The sequence below is a fragment of the Prionailurus viverrinus genome, chromosome E2, assembly GCF_022837055.1.
Source record: "Prionailurus viverrinus isolate Anna chromosome E2, UM_Priviv_1.0, whole genome shotgun sequence".
Taxonomy (NCBI): domain Eukaryota; kingdom Metazoa; phylum Chordata; class Mammalia; order Carnivora; family Felidae; genus Prionailurus; species Prionailurus viverrinus.
This window is the reverse complement of record NC_062575.1, coordinates 18368922-18391348: the sequence shown is the minus strand read 5'-3', so window position 1 is coordinate 18391348 and position 22427 is coordinate 18368922. Positions and strand designations below refer to the sequence as shown.

The following is a 22427-nucleotide window of genomic DNA, read 5'->3' as shown; positions in this document are numbered from 1 at the left end:
GAGAAAAATACTTTGGAAATAAAAGGGTTTTGAAAAGCTCAGTAACCTCCGGTTAATAATAATGCTTCCGTGAACTTCAGCATGTTTGAGAGTCTCTGTCAGGCATGGATAGAAATCTCTTAGACAATAGTAATCCTGTCTTTCCTTGCCGACCTTTCCATCGTTTTTTCAGTGAGGTGTCTCAAAAGCCCAGTCTTTCTATTTGAATCAGTCTTAATTTCTTTTTCATACACCCATCAAAGTGAAGGTTTGGGTTTTGTCAGTAAAGCATGTATTCTTCGTCAGGCCAGAGCTCCCTGAATGATGTCCGAATTGTCTATCCCCTTTCTCCTTCCCCAATTTATGTGTTTCCTGCCCATTATCTTAGAGAGGCTACATGCTTCCAAGACCTCAGAGCCTGGCTCCTGCCTGATTGCCCAGCAGAGTTCTTTCTGGTGTCTGCAGCCCCGTGGAATAGCACGGGCAGTTGTCAGGAACCCATTGTCAGGGACCGGTTCTGGCCCTGATCCTGCACTCAGACTGCATTAAATCCCTTTTCTCCTTCTTTCACCTGTTCTTCTAATTCCCCTTCGTCTTCCTAACACATTTTTTTTCTTTTTTTTTTGGCCTCTGCTCTCTTTCATTTTCAGAGCCGTGCCTTTCCCCTCATTTTCTTAGCCCCGTGGTGGTAAATCCAATTATTTCAATGTCAGAGTAGTAATAGCAACACTACTTTGAATTATGTATCACTTGGCTTATCATAGCAGAGTACTCTCACATGCATCGTCTCTTTTGATCCTACAATCAACCTGTAAGGTAGGCAGTGTGCTTTTACGCTGCCCACTTCGGCAGAGGGAACATAATAGCCACTTCACGAGGCAGAAAAATGTAGTCATTAATAAAGAACACTGGCTTCAAGTCAGGCTACCATTGCTGGAATGCTGGCTTTGCTTGTTACTAGCTGTGTGGCCGTGGGCACATTGGAGATAATAATAGTACCTCTCTCATTGCGTTGTTGTGAGGATTAAGTGAGTTACTATAGATGAGATGCTTAGAACCATACCTGGCACATAACAGGTATTATGTAAGGATTGGCTGTTGTTATCATTCATTCATTCATTCATTCGTCAAAAATTTTCTACACACCAGGGGCACCTGGGTGGCTCAGTCAGTTAAGCATCTGACTCTTGGGTTTGGCTCAGGTTATGATCTCTTGGTTCGAGAGTTCGAGCCCCAAGTAGGTCTCTGTGCTGACAGCACAGAGCCTTGCTTCGGATTCTTTCTCTCCCTCTCTCTCTGCCCCTCTCCCCAACCTCTCAAAATAAGGAAATAGACACACACACAAAAATGTACCAAACGCCAGAGCTGCTACATGCCAGGCTCTGTCCTAGGCCTCAAGAATAGAAGAGTAACAAGAAGGACACAGATTACAGTATTAGTGGGGGAGACTGGCACCCCCCACACACACACTTATTTAGCATTCACCATACACAGGTCTTTGTGCTTGGATCTTTACAGACATTAACTCTCATTCTTACCACCTTACAAGGAGGCAGTATTATCCCCATTTTGCAGATGAGATCACTGGGGTTCCTAGAACTGAAGTCTTTTGCTCAAGATTCCCTAGCTAGTGACTGGGAGCATCAAAATTCACCCCACCTGATCCACCTGCCTCTGGGTCATTAGGTTCAGCTCTGCATGTCTGTCTCCCCAACCCAGTGGTGAGCTCCTGAAGGGTGGGCACAGGTCCTCTTACCCAGAATGCTTAGCAGAGCCTCCTGCACATGGTTTGGGAAAAGGTGGCTGAGTTGTGCTCTGTTGATGATCCTTGACTCTCTGTACTTAGCCCCATCTGTCCACTCTCACTGCCCTCAGCCACCAAGTCATACACTGGTCTTAACAGGGAGGCACAGTCATCAAAATGAGGGCCCTTAGCAGTTGGCCTGCGGCTTTCTGACAGATTCATCCTATGCCAAACGCTTATTCCAATATTTTGTAAACAGAACTAGGCAGATTCTGGGGTCTTCTCCTCTTCTGAGCCTCAACGTAGAGAATCTTTTTGCCTGCCAGGCCAGTTTCTACCCACTAACTCTGGTTTTCACCACCCCAACTCCCCATTCTCTTGTCTGCCCCTACCTTTTATTTCAATGTCTAAATGTCCCTGTTTCTGTCTTTGTGCCCAATATTTTTTCTTAGACACAATGGTAGGTTGATAGGATTGTATGGAATTTAGTTTTCTTTCTTTCTCATCTTTTTTTTTGCCTTATCTCTTGGTTCTATGGGAAGATTGGATTTCTAAGTACAATTAGTGTATGCTAGCATTTAACTTTTTTATCCTTTTATATTTAAAAATTAGGGGGGGGGCGCGCCTGGGTGGCTCAGTCAGTTAAGCGTCCAACTTCAGCTTAGCTCATGATCTTGCAGTTTGTGAGTTCAAGCCCCGTGTCGGGCTCTGTGCTGACAGCTCAGAGCCCAGAGCCTGCTTCAGATTCTGTGTCTCTCTGTCTGCCCCTCTCCCACTCATACTCTCTCTCTCTCTCTCTCTCCGAAATAAACATTAATTAAAATTTTTTAAACATTTATTTATTTCTGAGAGAGAGAGAGAGAGAGAGAGAGAGAGAGCATAGCGAGGGGCAGAGAGAGAGGGAGACACAGAATCTGAAGCAGGCTCCGGGCTCTGAGCTGTCAGCACAGAGCCCAACACAAGGCTTGAACTCACGGACCACAAGATCATGACCTGAGCTGAAGTCGGACGCTTAACTGACTGAGCCACCCAGGCGCCCCTATACTTTTAAATTTAGCGGCCCATTTTCCCTTAAACATTAAGAAATTATAGATGGGAAATCCTCAGTTAGATAACATCTTTCTAGAGTTTATATTTCTGTAAATATCTTACTTGTGACATTTGTGTTGTGTCCTGTCCCACATAATAACAGAAGAATAGCAATTTCATCCACCTAAATTCCATTTGTAAAATCACCTTGAAGTATAAAAGACTTAAAATATTAAAATAATTTGGGGTGCCTGGGTGGCTCAGTTGGTTAAGCACCTGACTTTGGCTCAAGTCAAGGTCTCACGGTTCATGAGTTCAAGCCCCACATCGGGCCTCGTGCTGATGGTTTGGAGCCTGCTTGGGATTCTCAGTCTCCCTCTCTCTCTCTGCCCCTCCCCAGCTTGCAGTCTCCCTCTCTCTCTCTCAAAAATAAATAAACATTTAAAAAATTTTTAATATTAAAATAATTTGTGAAAAATGTAAATGAATCTAATTACAAAATGTCTTTACAAATGGAGCTTGTATTAGGTAGTTTTTTGACTAGATACTTGTTTTCTTCCTCTGTTCCAGATATTATAGGTTGTGGTTATATTGCTTTTATAATCAAATAAATAAATACATTTAGGAATTAAAAAGAAGAAAGATACTTGCCATTTATTTCTTCTTTTGATCTTAACTCAAAGATGTAAATAGCAACCACTTCAAGGATGTTTGGGGTCAAGGTCATTGAAAGAGTCAAAACTGCTGTCCTGCTTTGCCATTGAAAATGCACCTGTGTGCCCAAGGCAGTCTTTTGCTCACACCGTTTCCTTACTAGTATGCCCTGCCTCATCTGGTCTTTTGTTTTTTTTTTTTTTATTTTTTTTTTTTTTAAATTTTTTTTTTTTCAACGTTTATTTATTTTTGGGACAGAGAGAGACAGAGCATGAACAGGGGAGGGGCAGAGAGAGAGGGAGACACAGAATCGGAAACAGGCTCCAGGCTCTGAGCCATCAGCCCAGAGCCCGACGCGGGGCTCGAACTCACAGACCGCGAGATCGTGACCTGGCTGAAGTCGGACGCTTAACCGACTGCGCCACCCAGGCGCCCCATCATCTGGTCTTTTGTAAGCCATGTCTAACCCTAAAGACTGCCCTTGTCCCTGAAGCATCAGCTTTGTGTGCTTCAAGGAGCTGAAAGGAAGGGGGAAGGGAGGTGAGAAAGTGTGTGTGTGTGTGTGTGTGTGTGTGTGTGTGTGTGTGTGTGTGTGTGTGTTTGCGTTGTAGACGCTGCTTTTAGGCAACAGGCTTGAGCAATGGAAACCTGAGAGAGGTAAAAGGGCCCACAGTGACCCCAGGCTGAATTGCAGACAGGTTCATTAGGCAACCCACCTCAAAATATGTTGACCAAAGGACTACTTACAACCAGGCACAGGTACCCAAAAGAGGAAAATTCCATATGTTCCCATATCTTCTCTTTTCCCCTCCTTAACTACAGCCCCATCACTGCCAACTGGCCGACTGTCTCCTTTGCTGTCCTGCCCGCTGATCCTTTGCAGTGTGTTCAATAAACTTTTCTCTCCTTTGTTCTCCCTTGGTTGAACTCTTCCACCACCCACATTCTGATCAGGTCTGCCCCCCCCACGTGTGTGTGTGTGTGTGTGTGTGTGTGTGTGTGTGTGTGTGTTGCATGCAAGCTCAAAATTCTTTTAATAAAACACCTGAATGAACCCCACCCCTTTCCAAAGAGTTTTCAGACTAAGAACCTAGGTACTTGTTTAAGATATCCCTGGCTCAGGAGCTTCTCAGATGGTGAATATGTTTCTTTCAACCATCAGCTACAAAAAGCTAAGCTAGATCTCCTCTGTATGAGAGCACCCACCCCCACTCACACCTTTACCCCCTCTACGTTTCCCTGGAGTCCTTGGGCCTTGATGCTTGAGGAAGAGCAGGTGTGTTGAACTCTTAATGAAAGGTTTCCTCCATGGGATTGCCTATATCCTGCCCACCACAGTGGCTCCTGTGAGTAACTTTACCTTTGAACTCTCCTTGTATTCAGCCCCTGATCCGTGGGATTTGGTGACAATCCCTGGCTGGCAGGAAGCTTTGATCCTTGGGGAGTCCAGAGGAAGTCCTGTGATGTGTGGGATCCCCAGCGATACAGGGAATGGGAAGAAGCCTTGCCAGGGTGGATTGCTAAAATAGACCCATTAATTAAGAAGGAGCCTTTGCCTAACACTCAGTTACCCAAAAAAGGAGATCCGGTAATTGATAACAAGGAACTCAGCGCCCCTCAAGTATGAAGTGGTGTTGGCACAAGTATTATTGTTATTTTAAGGACACAGCAGTGCCAGGGGAAAATTCCTACCCACACCAGGAAAGAGCAGAGTACCTTAGCAGAACAGAATGCCTCAGAAGCTCCCTTTTTAACAAGTAAAAGCTAACCTTATTTTGAATGTTAGGAGGCTCTAGCAAAAATTCTCGAAGATATTTCTGAGTAGGTGAAAGATTCCTCTGGAAGAAGAAGAAAAAAGAAGACCTTGTAATAAACACTGGGAACTCTAGAATGTAAGAGACACTTTGGGCTTAATGCCATTGTAAAAGGGTGTCAGGAGACTTTGTTTAAACTGTATTTGCGGGCCACCTGGGTGGCTCGGTCGGTTAAGCATCCAACTCTTGATTTCCGCTCAGGTCATGATCTCACGGTTCATGAATTCAAGCCCCGAGTCAGGCTCCACACTGACAGCTTGGAGTCACTTGGAATCCTCTCTCTCTTTCTCTTTCTCTCTCTCTCCGCCTCCCTGATCGTGCTCACATACTTTCTCTCTCTCTCAAGATAAATAAATAAACCTTTAAAAAAGTAAATAAAATAAACCTCACATAACAAGCAGGCTGGGCTCGCTTAGAATCTGCGTTTAACGGAGGGTACTTGAGGCTGAGGGGACTTGATCAATGGCTTCCCCAAGCCACTCGGCAATGCCACCCTTTGGCTACACATAAAAGTCTGAGTGAAGCACCCGTCGCCCGGTGGGGAAATGTTCTCCCTACACCCACCTCCACAGGCAGAAATCACTTCCTTTGCTTCCACAGAAGTGCGGAGCTTATCTCTGCGAGAGGAGGTCGTACGTCTGGTGTGTGTGTGTGTCTGCTTCCCCGCTGGGCTGTGGCTGCCAGAGGGTAGGGTTCGTGCATTATTCATCCTTCTGTCACCAGCACACTGCCTGGGCACGAAGCAGGCCCTTAATAATGATTATTGAATGAGTGAGTAATCATGAGGCACTAGCTCTGGGGAGTCATCCTCTTTCGGGAATCATCCCTCCTTTTCGCGCCGCCAGCCTCGAGGAAAGAAAGAGAGGTTACCAGAGGGCAGCGGGGGAGCACCCCCGTCAGCACCAGACACGCCTGCGCGGAAGACCCACTCCTGTATGTCTCAGCAGCTCCTTGAGAAAACCCAGGAAACGGCTGCACGAGGCCTGGGGCAGAGTGTCTGTGAGGTGGCCCCACGGGACTCGGGCACTCGGTGTAGTGACCCAGGGCAAAGAGCTCCGAAAGTTGTCTGCGGAGCCCACTGAGTAATATGTGGCGCCCAGTGAAAATGAGAATGTGGTGTCCCTGATTCAAAGAAATGAGGAAAACATGCCATTAATGATATGTAAATATAAGGTTGTTTCCTGTCTTTCACAGTCTTTCGCTCCTTCGACTTGTCACGTGTGTATGATTTGCTGCTAATGCTGTTCTAAGTAGAGGAAATTTTGAATGTGAGCTTACTAGCACAAAGTTTGCAGTAGCTCCTTATATTGTGCAATGCCAGTTTTAAATGCAACTGTAAGACCATTTAACTCATATGTAGAATCACCAAAATTACACGAATTGTATTCTGTGGCTTGTGCACGCATATGTGTTTCCTTCTTAGCAGAACAGTGGAACCTTTGCACAAAACTAACTCCACTGCTTTTGTCTCACTTCTTGATTCGTGCGCATGCTGCCAACACTCTTTAACTTCAGTCTACTGATGAATAAGATAAGAAGGGACTGAAAGGAACAAGAACTGTGTATTGTCATCATTTTCAGAGCAAATGGTAGGCTAAAACAGAAAAGCAACACGAAGGATGTAGTAGGGTGTCTGACTCATCCATGTGTCTTAGAAAGCCATTGCCTTCTTTCTGTGTTTGAAGCAAGTTCTGATTCATCAAAGAAGTGTGGCCTCTCAGGGCTGTTAGTGCCTCCATTTGCTCAGTCACCATCATGACAAGCATGCTGCCCTTTTACTGGCTTCAAGTCTTGTTGAACCCCTACACATTGTGGGTCCATCGGAATTCTGTGCTCAAGGGGCATGGCCGATGCTGTGGACAGAACGCACTGGCAAAGAATGGTGGACACACATGCGGGACACGTCTCATCTGCTCACACTGAGGCTCCTTTGTCCCATTGTACTTCGCTTTCAAAACACAAAGTCAAAGACAAAATTAAGAATTTTAAGACAATAGGGGCGCCTGGGTGACTCGTTTGAGTGTCCGACTCTTGATTTCAGCTCAGGTCATGATCCCGTGGTTGTGGGATTGAGCCCTGCGTCAGGCACCACACTGAGCACAAAGCCTGCTTAAGATACTCTATCTCTTTCCCTCTGCCCCTATCCTCCCACCCCCATGCTCTCTCTTTCTCAATAATAATAATAATAATAATAATAATAATAATAATAAATTGTAAAAGAATGGTGAAAGAAAGAATTTTAGGGGCACCTGGGTGGCTCAGTTGGTTAGGTGTCTGACTCTTGATCTCAGCTCAGGTCAGGATCTCACGGTTTGTGAAATTGAGCCCTGCTTTGGGTGCTGCACAGACAACATGGAGCCTGCTTGGGATTCTGTCTCTCTCCCTCTCTCCCTCTCTCCCTCTCTCCCTCTCTCCCACCCCCTGCCCCTGCTAGTGTCCACTTGCTCTCCGTCTTTCTCTCTCTAAATAAATAAATAAACTTAAAATAAAAAAGAATTGTAGGACAACAAAAGCAGATCATTGAACCAAGCATGTGGCCCTGTTGATTGGGGGACGTGCTGTGACTGCACAGATCACACAGCCATGAAGCGAGCCTGGTTGTCTGGCATCATTTCAATAGATATTCTTAAAATTTTTAGTTTTTACCAAGTGAGAAACTGGCCAGGAGTAGCATGCATACGTGCCTTCTTTCATTCATAAATCTTTTAGGTATCTGCCACATGACAGTCACTGTATGAGGCATTGGGGCTTCACCAGAATGAACAAGGCAAGATATGGCCTCAGTGTCAGTAGTATATGTGATCTAGTGAGGAAAACGTACTTTTAATTACACAATAAATATTTAAGCTATAGTTGTGATACGAGTTACAAACTGAACTATAGGCATGAGTATACTTGGGTGGCTCAGTCAGTTAAGCGCCCGAGTTCGGCTCAGGTGATGATCTCGCAGTCTGTGGGTTCAAGCCCTGCGTCGGGCTCTGTGCTGACATCTCAGAGCCTGGAGCCTGCTTCAGATTCTGTGTCTCCCTCTCTCTCTCTGCTCCCCTGCTCACACTCTGTCTCTTTCTCAAAAATGAATAAACATTTTAAAATTTTTTTTAAAAGATGCAATTTTGCAACACCATGATACTATTTTTCACTTACTGGATTAGCAAAGGTAAGAGTTTACAGTACATAGCACTGAGGAGAATATGGGGAAACAGGTATTTTCACAGTGTTAGGTAAAAATGTAGGTTGTTGCAACCTCTCTGGCCACATCTATCAAAATTTTATGTGCGCATGAACTCTTGACCCAGAAATTCCATTTCTAGATATTTGTCCTATAAATATACTTGTTCATGTCTGCAAAGACTTAAGTAGCAGAGTCTTTATTGCATCAATATTTGTAATAGCAAAAGAGTTTTTTAAATGAGTTTAATTGGGAGTGTGTATAAATAAGTTGTGTGACATTCATCCTATACAGCCAATTATACAAAAGATCTTCAAAGTATATTAAGTCACCAGGTATCATGGCACATAACAGCGTAGAATATAATTCTGTGCTTTTAAAAAGGGATGGGGAGAAGGACCTGGATGGCTCAGTCAGTTAAGTGCCCAACTTCAGCTCAGGTCATGATCTCATGGTCCCTGGGTTTGAGCCCCAGTTGGGCTCTGTGCTGACAGCTCAGAGCCTGGAGCCTGCTTCAGATTCTTTGTCTCCCTCTTTCTCCCTGCTCCTCCCCCGCTCATGCTCTGTCTTGCTGTCTCTCAATAAATAATAAATGAATGAATGAATGAATGAATGAATGAATGAATGAAGGGGGGAAACATATATGCTTGTAAACACCTAGCACATTTCTCAGAATTAAGTATGATATTCTCTGAGAAAGAAAACTAAGAGTCTGGAGTACAAGAGAGACTAATATTTTTCATACATAATTTTTTGTATTGTATTACCTTCTCTTTTTTTTTCTTAAAGTTTATTTTTTTTTTTGAGAGAGAGAGAGAGAGAGAGAGAGAGAGAGAGAGAGAGAAACAGAGTGTGAATAGGGGAGGGGCAGAGAGAAAGGGCGACACTGAATCCAAAGCAGGCTCCAGGCTCTGAGCTATCAGCACAGAGCCTGATGCCAGCCTCAAAACCATGGACTGTGAGGTCATGACCTAAGCTGAAGTCGGGCTCTTAACTGACTGAGCCACCCAGGTTCCCCTTTCCTTTTCAGTAAAAATAAATAAGAACACAGGTTCTGGATGTTTAGAATCTGGCTCCACCATTTTTTTTAGCTGAGTAATCTTGGGAGGTTACTTACCCCTCTAATCTTCTATGTTCTCATCTGTAAAACGAGGCTAATAACTTTCCTTTATATGACCAGCATAAAAATTGGATAACATATGAAAAATACCTAGTACAGTACGTGATCCAAAAATAGTAGCTTTTGAGGCACTGAGCCCAGACCAGAAGTAATTTCACAAGTAGTCGCAGACAAGTCATGTGACGCCCTGTGACCTAGTATCTTCAGTCCCCTAGTTTGACCACTTGATCCCTAAGGCCTCTTAGGGGCAGAGGGAAAGAGAGAGAGAATCTCAAGCAGGCTTCACCCTCAGCATGGGCCGGACATGGGCTTGATCCCACAACCCTAGGATCATGAACTGAGCTGAAATCAAGAGTGGGACACTGAACTGATTGAGCCACCCATGCACCCCTGAAACCTGTTTCTTTCTAGAAGCTCTAACTGCAAAGCCAGGAAGATTTTGAAGGAAATTAGGAGCTCCTGGGAGTAGGTGCTTTGGCAACCTCCCAATTCCGTGTCAGAGCATAAGATGAGAACATGGGACGTGAGGACTGGGTGTGGCTCTGTCTACACAGCCCTCTCGTCTCCTGTTACAGGGTTGCAATTGAAAACCAAATTATAGTGACTTAGGAAGGGCATGGAGATGGAACTGTGGTGGAAAAACTTTTTTAATGTTTATTTATTTTTGAGAGAGAGAGAGAGAGAGAATGTGGGTGAGAGCATGCAAGCAGGGGAGGAGCAGGGATTGAGGGAGACAACAGGCTCCAGGCCCTGAGCTGTCAGCACAGAGCCTGACACGGGGCTCAAACCCACAAACGAGAGATCATGACTTGAGCCGAAGTCGGATGCTGAACCAACTGGGCCACCCAGGTGCCCCTGTGGTAGAAAAGTTTTAAAGTAGTGGCAAGGAAAGGCATGCTTGTTGAAGAGAGAGCCTTCTGGGTTTCATATGATAGATGTCTGCAGATGGGAGTCAGCAGAGGGCTTTGTGGGAGCTAGAGAGGAAGATGCTGGTAATTGTGCTCTAGGAGTAACCATGTCTGGGCACTATTCCCTGTCTGTGGTTCTAAGGTTTTTGCTATGCTTTGGGACTGAAGGAAGGGGTCTGGGATCTATACTTTGGCCTGGAGATATTGGGGAGTAGCAGCCCCCAAGGCCAGTGTAGTGAGGTGTCAGGGGTCATGAGAAACCCCAGAGGAAGCCTATCTCAGTACAGCTGCTCCTCCTTCCATCTGAGAAGGCCATGCATTATCTTCTTAAGGGAGCCTGCAAGTTTTCTCACAGAACTTCTCAGACAGGAGAAGGCAAATAGGTCTTTGTGAGCAATTTTGGAACAGTAGACAGATAGTCATGACACTGTCTCTCTCATACAGGTGCTGAGGGATGTCCTTAAGGATCTCTACCACCTGCTGAAACACGTGGTGCGTTTGGAGCCCGATGATGTGGCCAAGCTCCACGCCCAGCTGGCCCTTGAAGAGCTGGATGAGATCATGAGAAACTTCCTCTTCCCACCACAGAAGCTGGAGAAAAAGATTGTGGTCCTGCCCTAGACCTGGCGCTAAGGACATCGAGGAGGTAGAGGACCAAGAGCAGTGCCCAGTCCTTCCAGCAGGTGGCCCCACTGCCTCTTTGGTGCTGGCAATATGGCTGACCCTGGATGGCTTTATGTGTCTGGTCATTTGTGCCTTCAGGCTGACCTTCCTAAAGCATCTATTTAGCATCCTGCATCCAGCCTGAAGCATGTGTCATTAGAAGACAAAAGATTACAAATCTCATTTATCTGCACATTTTTCACTGGCCTGGAGCATTTAGAAAAGGAAGTCTACTTGATGGAAATATATATATATATATATATAAATATATATATATATATATATTTCGATGGAAGTACATTTTTAACACAACTGGTAGAATTTGATTAATTGACCATTCTCTTATTGTGACTTGAACAGAAGAGGTTGACCACCCTCCTGAGTGGCACATGTGTCATATATCTTGACATTCTTTCATAGAGAGATTGTTCTTCCTTGTGATAATGAGGAGCAGCCAGAGCTACTCATCCTTGGCTACTCAAGAGGCTTATCAGAGTATAGAGATGCAGTTGGAGGTAGGGAGGGGAAGGAAACTGTTATCAAAACATGCAAAATGGAATAAAATTATTTTGGCTGGAAAGAATAATAGGTCTGAATCTGGTCTTCGGCTATTGGGATGAAAAGCTGTGGCACTGAGGAGGATTTGCACTCCAGAGAAGAGAGTCAAGCTTGTTGAATCTTCCAGAGATGAAGAGTAGCCCTGTGTTTGTCCTCCCAGGCCATTTTCTTAGCTCCCCCTGCTGCTATTTGCACGAAAGGGCCCTGATAATAGAATAGAGCCATAAACATCTCAGATGAGAGAGTTTATATATAGCATTTGGTCTCTCTGCTCCTTCAGGAAGGAATGCTTAGACAATGGGTTAATTAAATGTGTGCTGGAAAGCGTGTAGCATATTGGTGACCTGAAGCAAGGTTTATTGAAATCCTATCAGATGTAGCACTGTGGGCTCCTCTTTATTTATGTATTTCGGCCACTGAATTTTGATTGCAGCTAAAAGAGAAGAGAAAAAGGAGAGATTGGCTGAGTGCTTCGGATGAGCCCTCCCTGTTGTCAACACCTCAGCAAGGCTAACCCAGAGCTCCTTGACCAGTCCTCAGCTTTCGGGGCTAGGTACAGGATTTTATCTCCACTCTCTGGGGTAATCAGGCCTAGGGCAACCAAAACACAATTTCCCAAAACTCTTAGGTGACTGAAGGCGCCGTGTATGAACGTGCCCATTTGCCAATTAACAGGACATTTCTCTCCAGCAGGATTACAGATGTGGTTCTTAGCTTAGAACCTTTGTGGCATGCATTCCTTTACAGAGGCTGTCTTATAGTTAGATGTGGATCATGAGTTAGCTTAGTAAGCAAAGAATTAGAACAAAGGCAATTAGATGCTTTTAGGGAATATTTCCATTCAGCTAGTGTAGCTGGATTTGTCTCCATTCTCCAAATTAGGATGTCTGGAGAATCAGGATTGGGGTTTCAAACCAGAGAACAATCTCCTTTGAACCAGCTGGATATATCCTAAAAATTCTTGTTTCTTGGCCTTCCTTGAACCACACTCCATACAACCTACTTCAGATCATCAGATTGGATATGTTAGATGATTGAATTCACTTACAACTTCATTTGCATTAAATGCGTTCCAGTTCTGAAGATATATCCTAACTGATCACCTTGATTAGACTGAGAAACTCTAGTCTCAAAACCTGAACTCCTAAGGAGTGTCTCACCAAGCATTCCAGTCCCTGTATCTCCATTTATAAATTGCCTCTTAATTTGAATTATTTGGCAAGTAGCTAAAAGCATCTGTTCTTTATTGATTTTGATGGATTCCATTTCAGAGAGTGACTTTTTCTGACCTTGTTACCAAATTCAAGGGAAAGACACTGTAATGTAACCCTCCTAAACATGACCAAATATTAAAAATTTCCGAATGTATATATATAATTATTTTATGTCCATAATATATATTATATAATATTTAAAATATATAAACAATATAGTATATAATACAATTTCCGAATGTATATATATAATTATTTTATGTCCATAATATATATTATATAATATTTAAAATATATAAACAATATAGTATATAATATAATTATAGATCAATTATGTATAATTAATTATATATTACATAATATATTATATAATATATATAATCTCCATCTGCCCTTGGGAAGGAACATGAGAATTAAGAACTTTATTTATTTTAAATTTTTTTAAACGTTTTATTTATTTTTTGAGAGAGAGAGACGGAGACTGAGCAGGAGCAGGGGAGGGGCAGAGAGAGAAGGAGATACAGAATCTGAAGCAGGCTTAGGCTCTGAGCTGTCAGCACAGAGCCCAACGTAGGCCTTCAACCCACAAACTGCGACATCATGACCTGAGTCAAAATTAGATGCTTGACTGAACGAGCCACCCTGGTGTGCCCCAAGAATTAAGAACTTTAGCATAGAGACACCTGGCTGACTCAGTCAAAGAAGCATGAGATTCTTGATCTCAGGGCCAGAAGTTTGAGCCCCACATTGGGTATATAGATTACTGAAAAAATAAATAAACTAAAAGAAAAAAAAGAAAAGAGCTTTAGGATAATAAAAATACAAAACTGAAAGAAAAGTAAAGAAAAGAAAGAAAGAAAGAAAAAAGAAAGAAGAAAGAAAGAAAAGAAAGAAAGAAAGAAAGAAAGAAAGAAAGAAAGAAAGAAAGAAAGAAAGAGAAAAGAAAGAGGCACAGAACAGAACTCCAGGGCAGATGGCAGCAGCAGTCCTGGGGCCTCCCTGCATAGGGCCTGGGAGGTATGTCTGGTTCTATGGAATATGTAATAGCAACTTGCCTCAGGCTTGCCTCCCACCTCTGCCCTTCCTCCCAGGCTGTCTTCCCTCTGCTGCCCTTCCAGTCTGCTTCCTTATCCATCCCACCGAACTTCTCTTAGCCTCTCACCTTTGGTCCCTTCCACTACCCAGCAGTCTGCCCAGTGATCGCCTGGATCACTCATGGGGTCTCTTACTTGGCCCTGTCCTGCCTTCTCTCCCTCCTTTTCCTTCCTGGTTTCTTCCAACTCTTTCCAGGCCTACTGTTCACACAGCACCTCGGCTTACAGAGGATGGCCCTGTAGCAAGAGACATGCAGGGGCCCAGAGCCCTGGCTGCAGCCAGACCCCAGGCCTGCTGCTCTAGCATATACTGTTTGCTCAGATTAGACTTCCCAGAACTCTGAAGAGTTTCCCTCTCTGTTATGTGTCTCTCCCTCCTCAGCACTCGCCCTTCTACAAGTCCTCTCTTCTTTAATCGGAAGTCTCCTAACCTTCACTTTGCTCCTTACCATCCCTCCACACACATACTTGTCCATATGTCCTAATATTCTCCTTTCTTCACCTCTCTTCTCCATTGTTTTACTTTCCTGTGGCTCCGCTCACCCATCTACGTATAAGGGCAGAGGTGGCAGGGACTGGAGATTAGGAGAGCAAATCACAGCAAGAGTGACAGCCATTTATTGAGCACCTACTATGTGCCAGATGCTGTGCCAGGCACTACGGACACAGCAGTGAACAAAGCAGACAGAACCTTTACCCTCAGGGGAAACTTACATTGTAACGGAAGGAGACAGACAATAAATAAATAATAACATAGAAGAATGTCAAGTGAGGTTAAATCCTATGGAGAAAAATTAAGTCAGGAGGGTGTGTGTAGAGTGTACGGGGATGGGAGCTGTAAGTTGAGGTCAGTTGTCTAGAGAAGGCCTCACTGAGAAGTTGAGATTTGAGTAAGGATCACAACTGACAGTGAAGATATTTGGGAGAAGAGCATTACAGACAGAGGGAATGGCAAGGGCAAGGGCCTGGAGCCAAGAGTGTATCCGGCAGGTTTGAGGGAGGGCCGGCAGGCCAGTGCGGCTATGGCAGAGTGAGCCAGAGGGACGCGGAGAGGATGGGGCAGTGTGATGTGCCAGATCTCTCAAGCCTTATGGGGCACTCTGAGCGGGCGGGGGGCGGGGGCAGCCACAGACCTATCTCTCCCTGAAGCCACTTCTGCTTCAGTGCTTTGAGGCTGAGTGTGTGAATGCCATAAAACGGGAAATGCGTGTAGCCCAAAGGCGTTTCATACCCCGCCACTTTTTTTTCTCAGTTGGAATGAAGTGGCGGGCCCCATCGCTTCACCATCTCCTTCCCTGGAAAGCAAATGTGTCAGGCTGCCCTTGCCCACCCACCGCCCCCACCCCTTGTTGGGGGGTGGGAGGATTGCCGAATGGAGCCTTGCCCGCCTCAGCAGCGCTTTGCTGAGATGGAGAGACGGCTAAGACATGTGAAAGTGGATCATTTGGGAGGAAGAAGTTGGATGATTCTGACCTGTGCAAAACCAGACTGGCTTCTGGAGTGTTTTTGCACAGAGATCCAGAATCTCACTCAGCTGGAATGTCAGCCGCAAGGGAGAGAATGAGAAAGGGGAGCTGAGTTCCAGGGTGGGCTGTGAGAGGCCGCCACTGTTCCCCCCCACCCCCCGCCGACCATGAGGCATCTCCATCCCCCAGCCCCTGGGCGGCAGCCGGCTTGACCGGTGAGAGCTTGGCCGTGTCCTTCGGCAAGTTCTGCAGCCACAGACATTCTGCAGTCACATGCAGCAGCCTCACTGCAGTGCGCGTACCTCTGACTCGCTTGCACCGCTCAGCTTGGCTGAGACCGGTGCTGCTGGGGGCTGGGAAGTTGTCTTCCAGGGAGCCCGCCGCCACCGTGGCTCTCTTCTCTGCCCTGCCTGCGGGGCTTGGGGCTGCCTGCCGGCAGGTGAAGAGGAAATGCAGACCCCCACAATCCGCCCTGGAAGGGGCTGTGCCCACTTATTTGAAGGATCATTTCCTGGTGTCCCTGTCGACCATTCTTTACGCTGACTCCCAAGCTGTGTGCTTCCTGGAGGGCTCAGGGACTGTCTCCCTCCCCACCCTCTGCAGTCCCCGTGGGGCTTAGAACAGGAGGATCAGTTCCTCTGTGTTCCCTTTCGTTTGGAAAGTCGTTGTGCATCCAAAACCGTGTCTGATTCTCACAACAACCTCATGGAACAGGGAGGCAAGCTGTTGTTACCCGCCTTTGGCGGGATTTGGCCCCGTGTTTCTGGGTCTCAGTGAGACTCTTGAACACCTGTTAAATACTATAGAGGCTCTCCCCATCTGCCCCCATCCCCCAAAAATAAGTATAGGAGCAAAATCTTTTCAACTAGAGCACAGTTTGGGAAGAAAGCTCAGGGGTTTCAGCATAGGTGTCCCACGAAGATATAGTTTGATTTGTGCTGACACAAGCTGCCGTGTGCCTACCAAGACCCTCGTGCCTGCCCCGTGCCACCTCTGAGGACGACAGGGAGTGATAGAGCCCTCAGGTATGGATACCCTGGCTGCTTGTGTGTGTGTGTGTGTGTGTGTGTGTGTGTGTGTGTTCTAATTACACATGTTACATAAACTGACAAATTTAATATATATATGTAACAAAAATAAGAAAAATTCCCACAATTTCACTTCCACTCCTACCCCAAGATTACCACCGACAACTTGATGTATATCCCTTCAGATATTTCTTTCCTTTCATACTTTTTCCAAACGAATACAGACATGCATTACTGCTTTCAAAAACAAAAGTAGGATTGAACCATAAATAGGGTCCCACGTATTTTTTTCTTAGTTATATATCTTGGAGACACTCTCCTTCCAGAGCTTATAGATCTCTCTCCTTTGAGATGGGGCATGTGTTCTGTAGTATAGGTGAGCTACAGCTGGTTTACGCTTTTTTTTTTTTTTTTTTTTTTTTGAGAGAGAGAGTGAGGGGGGCGCAAAGCGGGGGAAGAGAGAGAGACAAGAGAGAGACACACACAGAGAGAGAGAGAGAATGAGAATCTTAAGCAGGCTCCATGCTATCAGTGCAAAGCCCCACACAGGTCTCGAACTCACCATGAACTGTGAGATCATGACCTGAGCCAAAATCAAGAGTTGGATGCTTAACCTACTGAGCCACCCAGGCGCCCCTAAGCATTTTTTTTAAGAAGGCTTCACATCCAGCACAGACCCCAACATGGGACTTGAACTCAAGGCCCTTAGACCGTGACCCTGAGATCAAGACCTGAGCTGAGATCAAGAGCTGGACACTTAACCAACTGAGCCACCCAGGAGCCCTATGCATTTGTTTCTTGATGGTCTATTGAGTTGTTGCTAATTTCCAGTGATTCTCAACATAATTGTTTACATACTTAAGTGTTTCTATAAGCTAGGTCCTAAGAGGTCAGAATGTTGGACCAAAATGCTTTGAACATTTTTAAATATTAGTACCAAAATGTCCACCAAAAAGTATGTGCTTTTTGATGCTCAGTTGACATTTTAACACCGTGAAATACAGGTTCAGTCTCCACGGCAAAGTGTTGACACCGTTCTCTAAATAATTCAAGGACTGGGAAATCTTCAGGGGCTAGAGTTTTCTGTACACCAAACCACCAATGGGAGCACAATAACACACTTGGCAGGTACACTCAGCAGCTTACAAGTCCTCATCCTGGAGGGAAATCCTGAGGCCCTACAGGGCTTCCAAAAAAGATTCTTAACCGGGGACATCTGACTGGCTCAGTCAGTGAGCATGTGACTCTTGAACTAGGGGTTGTGAGTTCAAACCCCACGTTGGGTGTACAGCCTGCTAAAAAAATAAAATATAATTTTTACCAGACTCTCAGTTCTGAGATTCTGTCCTGAGATGTAGGGTTTGGCCTCTCAGGGGGTTTGGAGTGTCCCCAGGATAATGACCATGGTTCCCAAACCAGACTCAGGACGTAGGGTCTGATGGCCCCTCAAAGTATCAAGTTCATCTTGTAAAATCCAAGATAAATGACTGCTCTCCAGCACTGTACATAGTAATCAGTTAACACTATAAAGAGCTTATTACATTCTTCTGTGCATTTGAGGTATATTAATTCACTAAATCCTCCCACTTTGCCTGTGAGGTAGGTATTAGTATTATCCCTCTTCTACGGATGGGAAAAGTGAGGCACACAGGAGGCTAATTACTTGCCCCAGATTACATACCAGTGGTAAGTAGCTAAACCAGTATTCAGACCCCGGGAAGTCTGGCTCCAAAGCTGGACTTGTAACCATTGTGCTTTGCTGTTACCCAATAGGTACTATGTTTTCAAATGGTTTTTTTTTTAAAGTGTTCTTAATGTAAGTGAGGATAAAGAAAGTGATTCCCTGCTTGTTTAAAAAAAATTTTTTTTTTAACGTTTATTTATTTTTGAGACAGAGAGAGACAGAGCATGAACGGGGGAGGGTCACAGAGAGAGGCAGACACAGAATCTGAAACAGGCTCCAGGCTCTGAGCTGTCAGCACAGAGCCCGACACGGGGCTCGAACCCACGGACCGTGAGATCATGACCTGAGCTGAAGTCGGACACTTAACCGACCGAGCCACCCAGGCGCCCCAACCTGCTTGTTTAAATAGACCACCTATGTCGACCCTGATTCCCTCCAAGTAGTGTCCTCGTACAGCAACTCCAGCCTCAGACACCTGAACTTGTTGTTTGCCCAGCAGCTCGAGATGAGATTTGATAAAAACTCCCCAGCCCTCCTGCTCCTATACTTCGACAGCTTTCACAAATTGCTTATTTAAAGCCTTATTCTTCCTTCTGGGGGTGGCTAAGGTAGAAGCCACCAGCGACTGCCTTCCTGGGAGCAGAGGAGGCAGAGAGCCACGTGTGCGTGCGTGTGTGTGTGCAACATAGAAAATGTACAATGTCTTCCCATGAAATCTAACCAGAGCCCAGAAGTGTCCCCTTTGAAGGTTGGCTGTTTGTTTTGTTTTGTTTTTTTACCTTTTCATCTCCTGGAAGCAGCGTTTCAGTTCTCAGATTTCATTTTCAGAATGATCACAGTGGATCACTTTAAACCATTATCTGTTGTGTCTATATTTCTTGCTTAAATACATTGATAGCTCTATCCCATACCATCCCTGAGAGAGAAGAAATTGAGACTGAAATTAACAGCCTTCATTTGCAGAAAGGAAACATAAGGTCCAGACAGGTAGGTTCTTGCATATGGGAAGAGAAAGAGGAAGGGGAAAGGAGAGTGCAGTAGGGCAGAGAAACTCGTTCCTCTATTCACGGATTCTTAGGCTTGGCCACATAGCCAGCACCTCCCTCCATCCCAGAGCAGCTGGCGGTGAGAGCTGTGACACTGTCAGAGAGCAGTTCACGGGGAGCTTCTGAGCTGCTGGAGCGCCCTCTCTGCTGGGGAACTAGGAAGAGCCGCGGGGCCTTTAAGTGGCTTATTAAATGATGTAAGATTTAATCTTCACTGTCTGCCTTAGAGCTGAAGCCTGCTCAGAACAGTGCCTGGGTGGGGCTTTTCTGATGTACAGCCCTAGTCATCACACGCCAAGGTAGCCTGGCACTGGGGAGAACAAAGCCACCTGCTCCCTACTTCCAGAGTCTCTAGAACTTGAACAATCGTCCCTGCCCCTCCCCCCCTCACCACCACATACAACACACACCTTATATTAGACCACACACCACTTTCAAGACTTCAAACCCTGTGGTGACCATATTAATCCTCGGGAAGGGCCAGCCTGAATTAGGCTGTCTTTACTGAAAGAATGGTGGTACTGATGCTTCAGAGAGCTGGAGGGTGGGATGAGCTCCCGGCCAAACTCCCCAAAGAAACTGTATCAGTGTTGGAGGCTCCAGCGTCAGCCATGTGGGAATTTCTCCATGGCCAAGGCCAGGACAAAGGGAGAGAGATTGGGACCCCATGCCCCCAAAGAGAGCAGCTCAGACCCAGTACCAACCCATCCTTTGGGTTAATAGGAAGAGCCCCCAAAATGCCGAAGTTCTGTTGTTTAGAAACTGAAAGCTGATCCAAGTTGGGTTTTGGCAGCTCTGTCCTGCCATTGACAAGAGCTGGCTGCTTTCCCCCGCCCCCCACTTCTAGAGAAGGCAGGCAGCACTCGAGCCAACGAAAAGACTATGTCGATCCAATTCCAGGTGTATTGCGGGGATGTGGGGACTGATCCTCCCATCTGGTCCTGTCCTCCTCTGTGTTTCTCCCTGGCTCTCCTTCCTAATTTCCAGTTTAAATCAGCATCCCTTCTCCTTTTTCTTCTTTTCTTCTGGCTTGGTAGCTCATTAGTTCATTGTTCAGTTTTTAAGGTCAGTTAATTCAGTCAGGTGCAGCAGGCAAGGTGCTAGAGGGAAATGGACAGACACTTCTACTCTCTGGAGCTCACCTCCAGGATTGGCTGGCTCTCTACTGTCCTCCTGGTGCCAGATATGTACTTGCAAATCTCAGCTGAGGAGAATCCTCAGGATGTGTTCTTAACCTCAGATGCATAATAGAATCAATCACCTAAGGAATTAAAAAAAAAAAAATTCAAGCCTGGGGCTCACCCCCAGTGATTCTTACTAAATTAATTGATCTGGGATAGGGTCCAGGCATTAGTGTTTTTTAAAAAGCCCCAAGGTTTTAAACGTCTAATGTGCAATAGCCAGATGCCAGAACCAACGCATTAGCTTACCCTGTGCAAAAGGAGTGTGAGTGTGTGTGTGTGTGTGTGTGTGTGTGTGTGTGTGTGTGTGTTGGGGGCAGGGGGTGTCCTAGCCAAAAAAAGAAAAAAGAAAATCTGGTAGTAGGGCATACTTTGTGGGGTTGGGGGGAGGTCCTTCCCCATGAAGGAGTGGATGAGATCTGCCTCCACCATTGGCTCTTCTCTAATTGCTTTTACGGAAGATCCGGCTTTGGACCTCCTCTGTGACAGTGACTAATGATGTCTTTCATCAAGAAAGGGGACATAAAGCAGAAATGCCAGCACATTTAAAAACTGTTGTGGATGTTATTGTAACAAGAGCCAAATGAATTTGGAACAAGGTTACCTTAAGCAATCTGTTTCCCTCCTGCTGATACAGCGGCTGGGACTGTAGACTGGGATAGTGTTCTACTGAAGTCCAGAAAGTGGGTGTGTGCTTGTGTAATGAGCATGTATGCATGTGTCAATTTTTAGTACAGTGAGTGAGGTGCACACGTGGGTATGGGCACACGCGCGGGTACTTGCATGAGGGGCGCTTTACCACGCCCAGAGAACCGTCCCTGGGGCTTCCTCCAGCCTCAGTGCTGTGCTGTCGACATCATTCTTGGACACTCTTTTTTTCAGGAAAAGCATCCTTTCAGGGTACACCTGAGCCCATGTTCATGTGCACCCTCTTCCCTTACCCGGGATCACTAGGATCCTGGATGAGGGGGTGAGTGGGGGCTGACATCAGCTGGGGTGTACCAAGCAAACCATGTATGCTGGCTCAGGACTATGTTGCCAGGAAGAAGTCTTTTTATAATTCACTCAAAGGTGCTGGATGCACACTGCCTCCTTCCCTGCTAAATTCTCTCAAAGGATCGGTGGGAAGGATTTAAATAAAGCAAGTTACTGAAGTTTTGACTACCACTAATTCTATCTATATCCTCGCCTTCCCAACTTTACTGCTTTTTTTTTTTTTTTTAAGAAGTAATACCTACACCCAGTGTGGGGCTGGAACTCACAACCCCAAGATCAAGAGCCAGATGTTCTACTGACTGAGCCAGCCAGGTGCCCCTTGACTGCTTTCTTTGTAGACTGAGGTTCCTAAACCCTTTACACCTGAACTTGTGTGTGATCTAGACTATATCCCACCCTGCCCCAGCTTAGAAGGAAATTTTACAAATTCAAGACTCATATCATTTTAAATACATTTTTATTGCAAAATTATTATAGTTATTAATAGAAAATTTGGCAACCACAGAGAAAAAAGTGAAGAGAAAAAAATCTATTGTTCCACTACCCAGACAAACCTGATCTTGATATTTGGGTGAACTTCTCTCTTGCCTTTTACTTTATAGGATTTAAAAGAAAGCAACAAAGTGAACGTAATCATGTATACATGGCAATTTTGTATCCTGCCTTTTTTTAACTTAACATTGCATCAGAAACATTTTTGCATCTTCCTCATCTTCATGAACATAGTTTTTAGTAGCTGTACCATATCCCAACATGAAGGAGATTATGGTTGAAAATCACCTTCTCGATTTTTTTTTTTTTTCTGCATTTGCCTAGGAGAGGGAGAGAAAGGAAAAATGGCCGGGAAGAGCTCTTTCTGTTCAGGATTCCAAGAAAAGCATCTCCAGGTCTGGTCTGATATTCCGTTATCGGTCTGGTATGCCCTCCTAATCCTGACCTTCAAGCCAGCATAAAAGAACCTGGCCCCTCGGTAGGGGCTAATGGCTCTGCCGCCAGCAGAGCAGAGGCCCCTTAATTTGAAATGAAAATGATTCTTCCATCCAAGGAGAGAGAGAGAGAGAGACTGGAGTTAAACTCTTA

The 22427-nt window shown here is 45.3% G+C and overlaps 2 protein-coding genes and 1 pseudogene across 4 annotated transcripts in view; all 3 read left to right on the top strand.

Annotated features, from left to right (window-relative positions):
* Window positions 1-6302, top strand: part of LOC125153139 (mesoderm-specific transcript homolog protein-like) — a 29236-nt pseudogene extending 22934 nt beyond the window's left edge.
* Window positions 1-11038, top strand: part of TANGO6 (transport and golgi organization 6 homolog) — a 190640-nt gene extending 179602 nt beyond the window's left edge. For all 3 annotated transcript variants that reach the window (XM_047834685.1, XM_047834686.1, XM_047834684.1), the window contains one exon: window positions 10862-11038. In XM_047834685.1, the coding sequence (XP_047690641.1) occupies window positions 10862-11038 (177 nt within the window). The remainder of the gene's footprint in view (window positions 1-10861) is intronic.
* Window positions 10952-22427, top strand: part of HAS3 (hyaluronan synthase 3) — a 28622-nt gene continuing 17146 nt past the window's right edge. The window contains exon 1 of the mRNA XM_047834690.1: window positions 10952-11063. The gene's annotated coding sequence lies outside the window, so the exon portion shown is untranslated. The remainder of the gene's footprint in view (window positions 11064-22427) is intronic.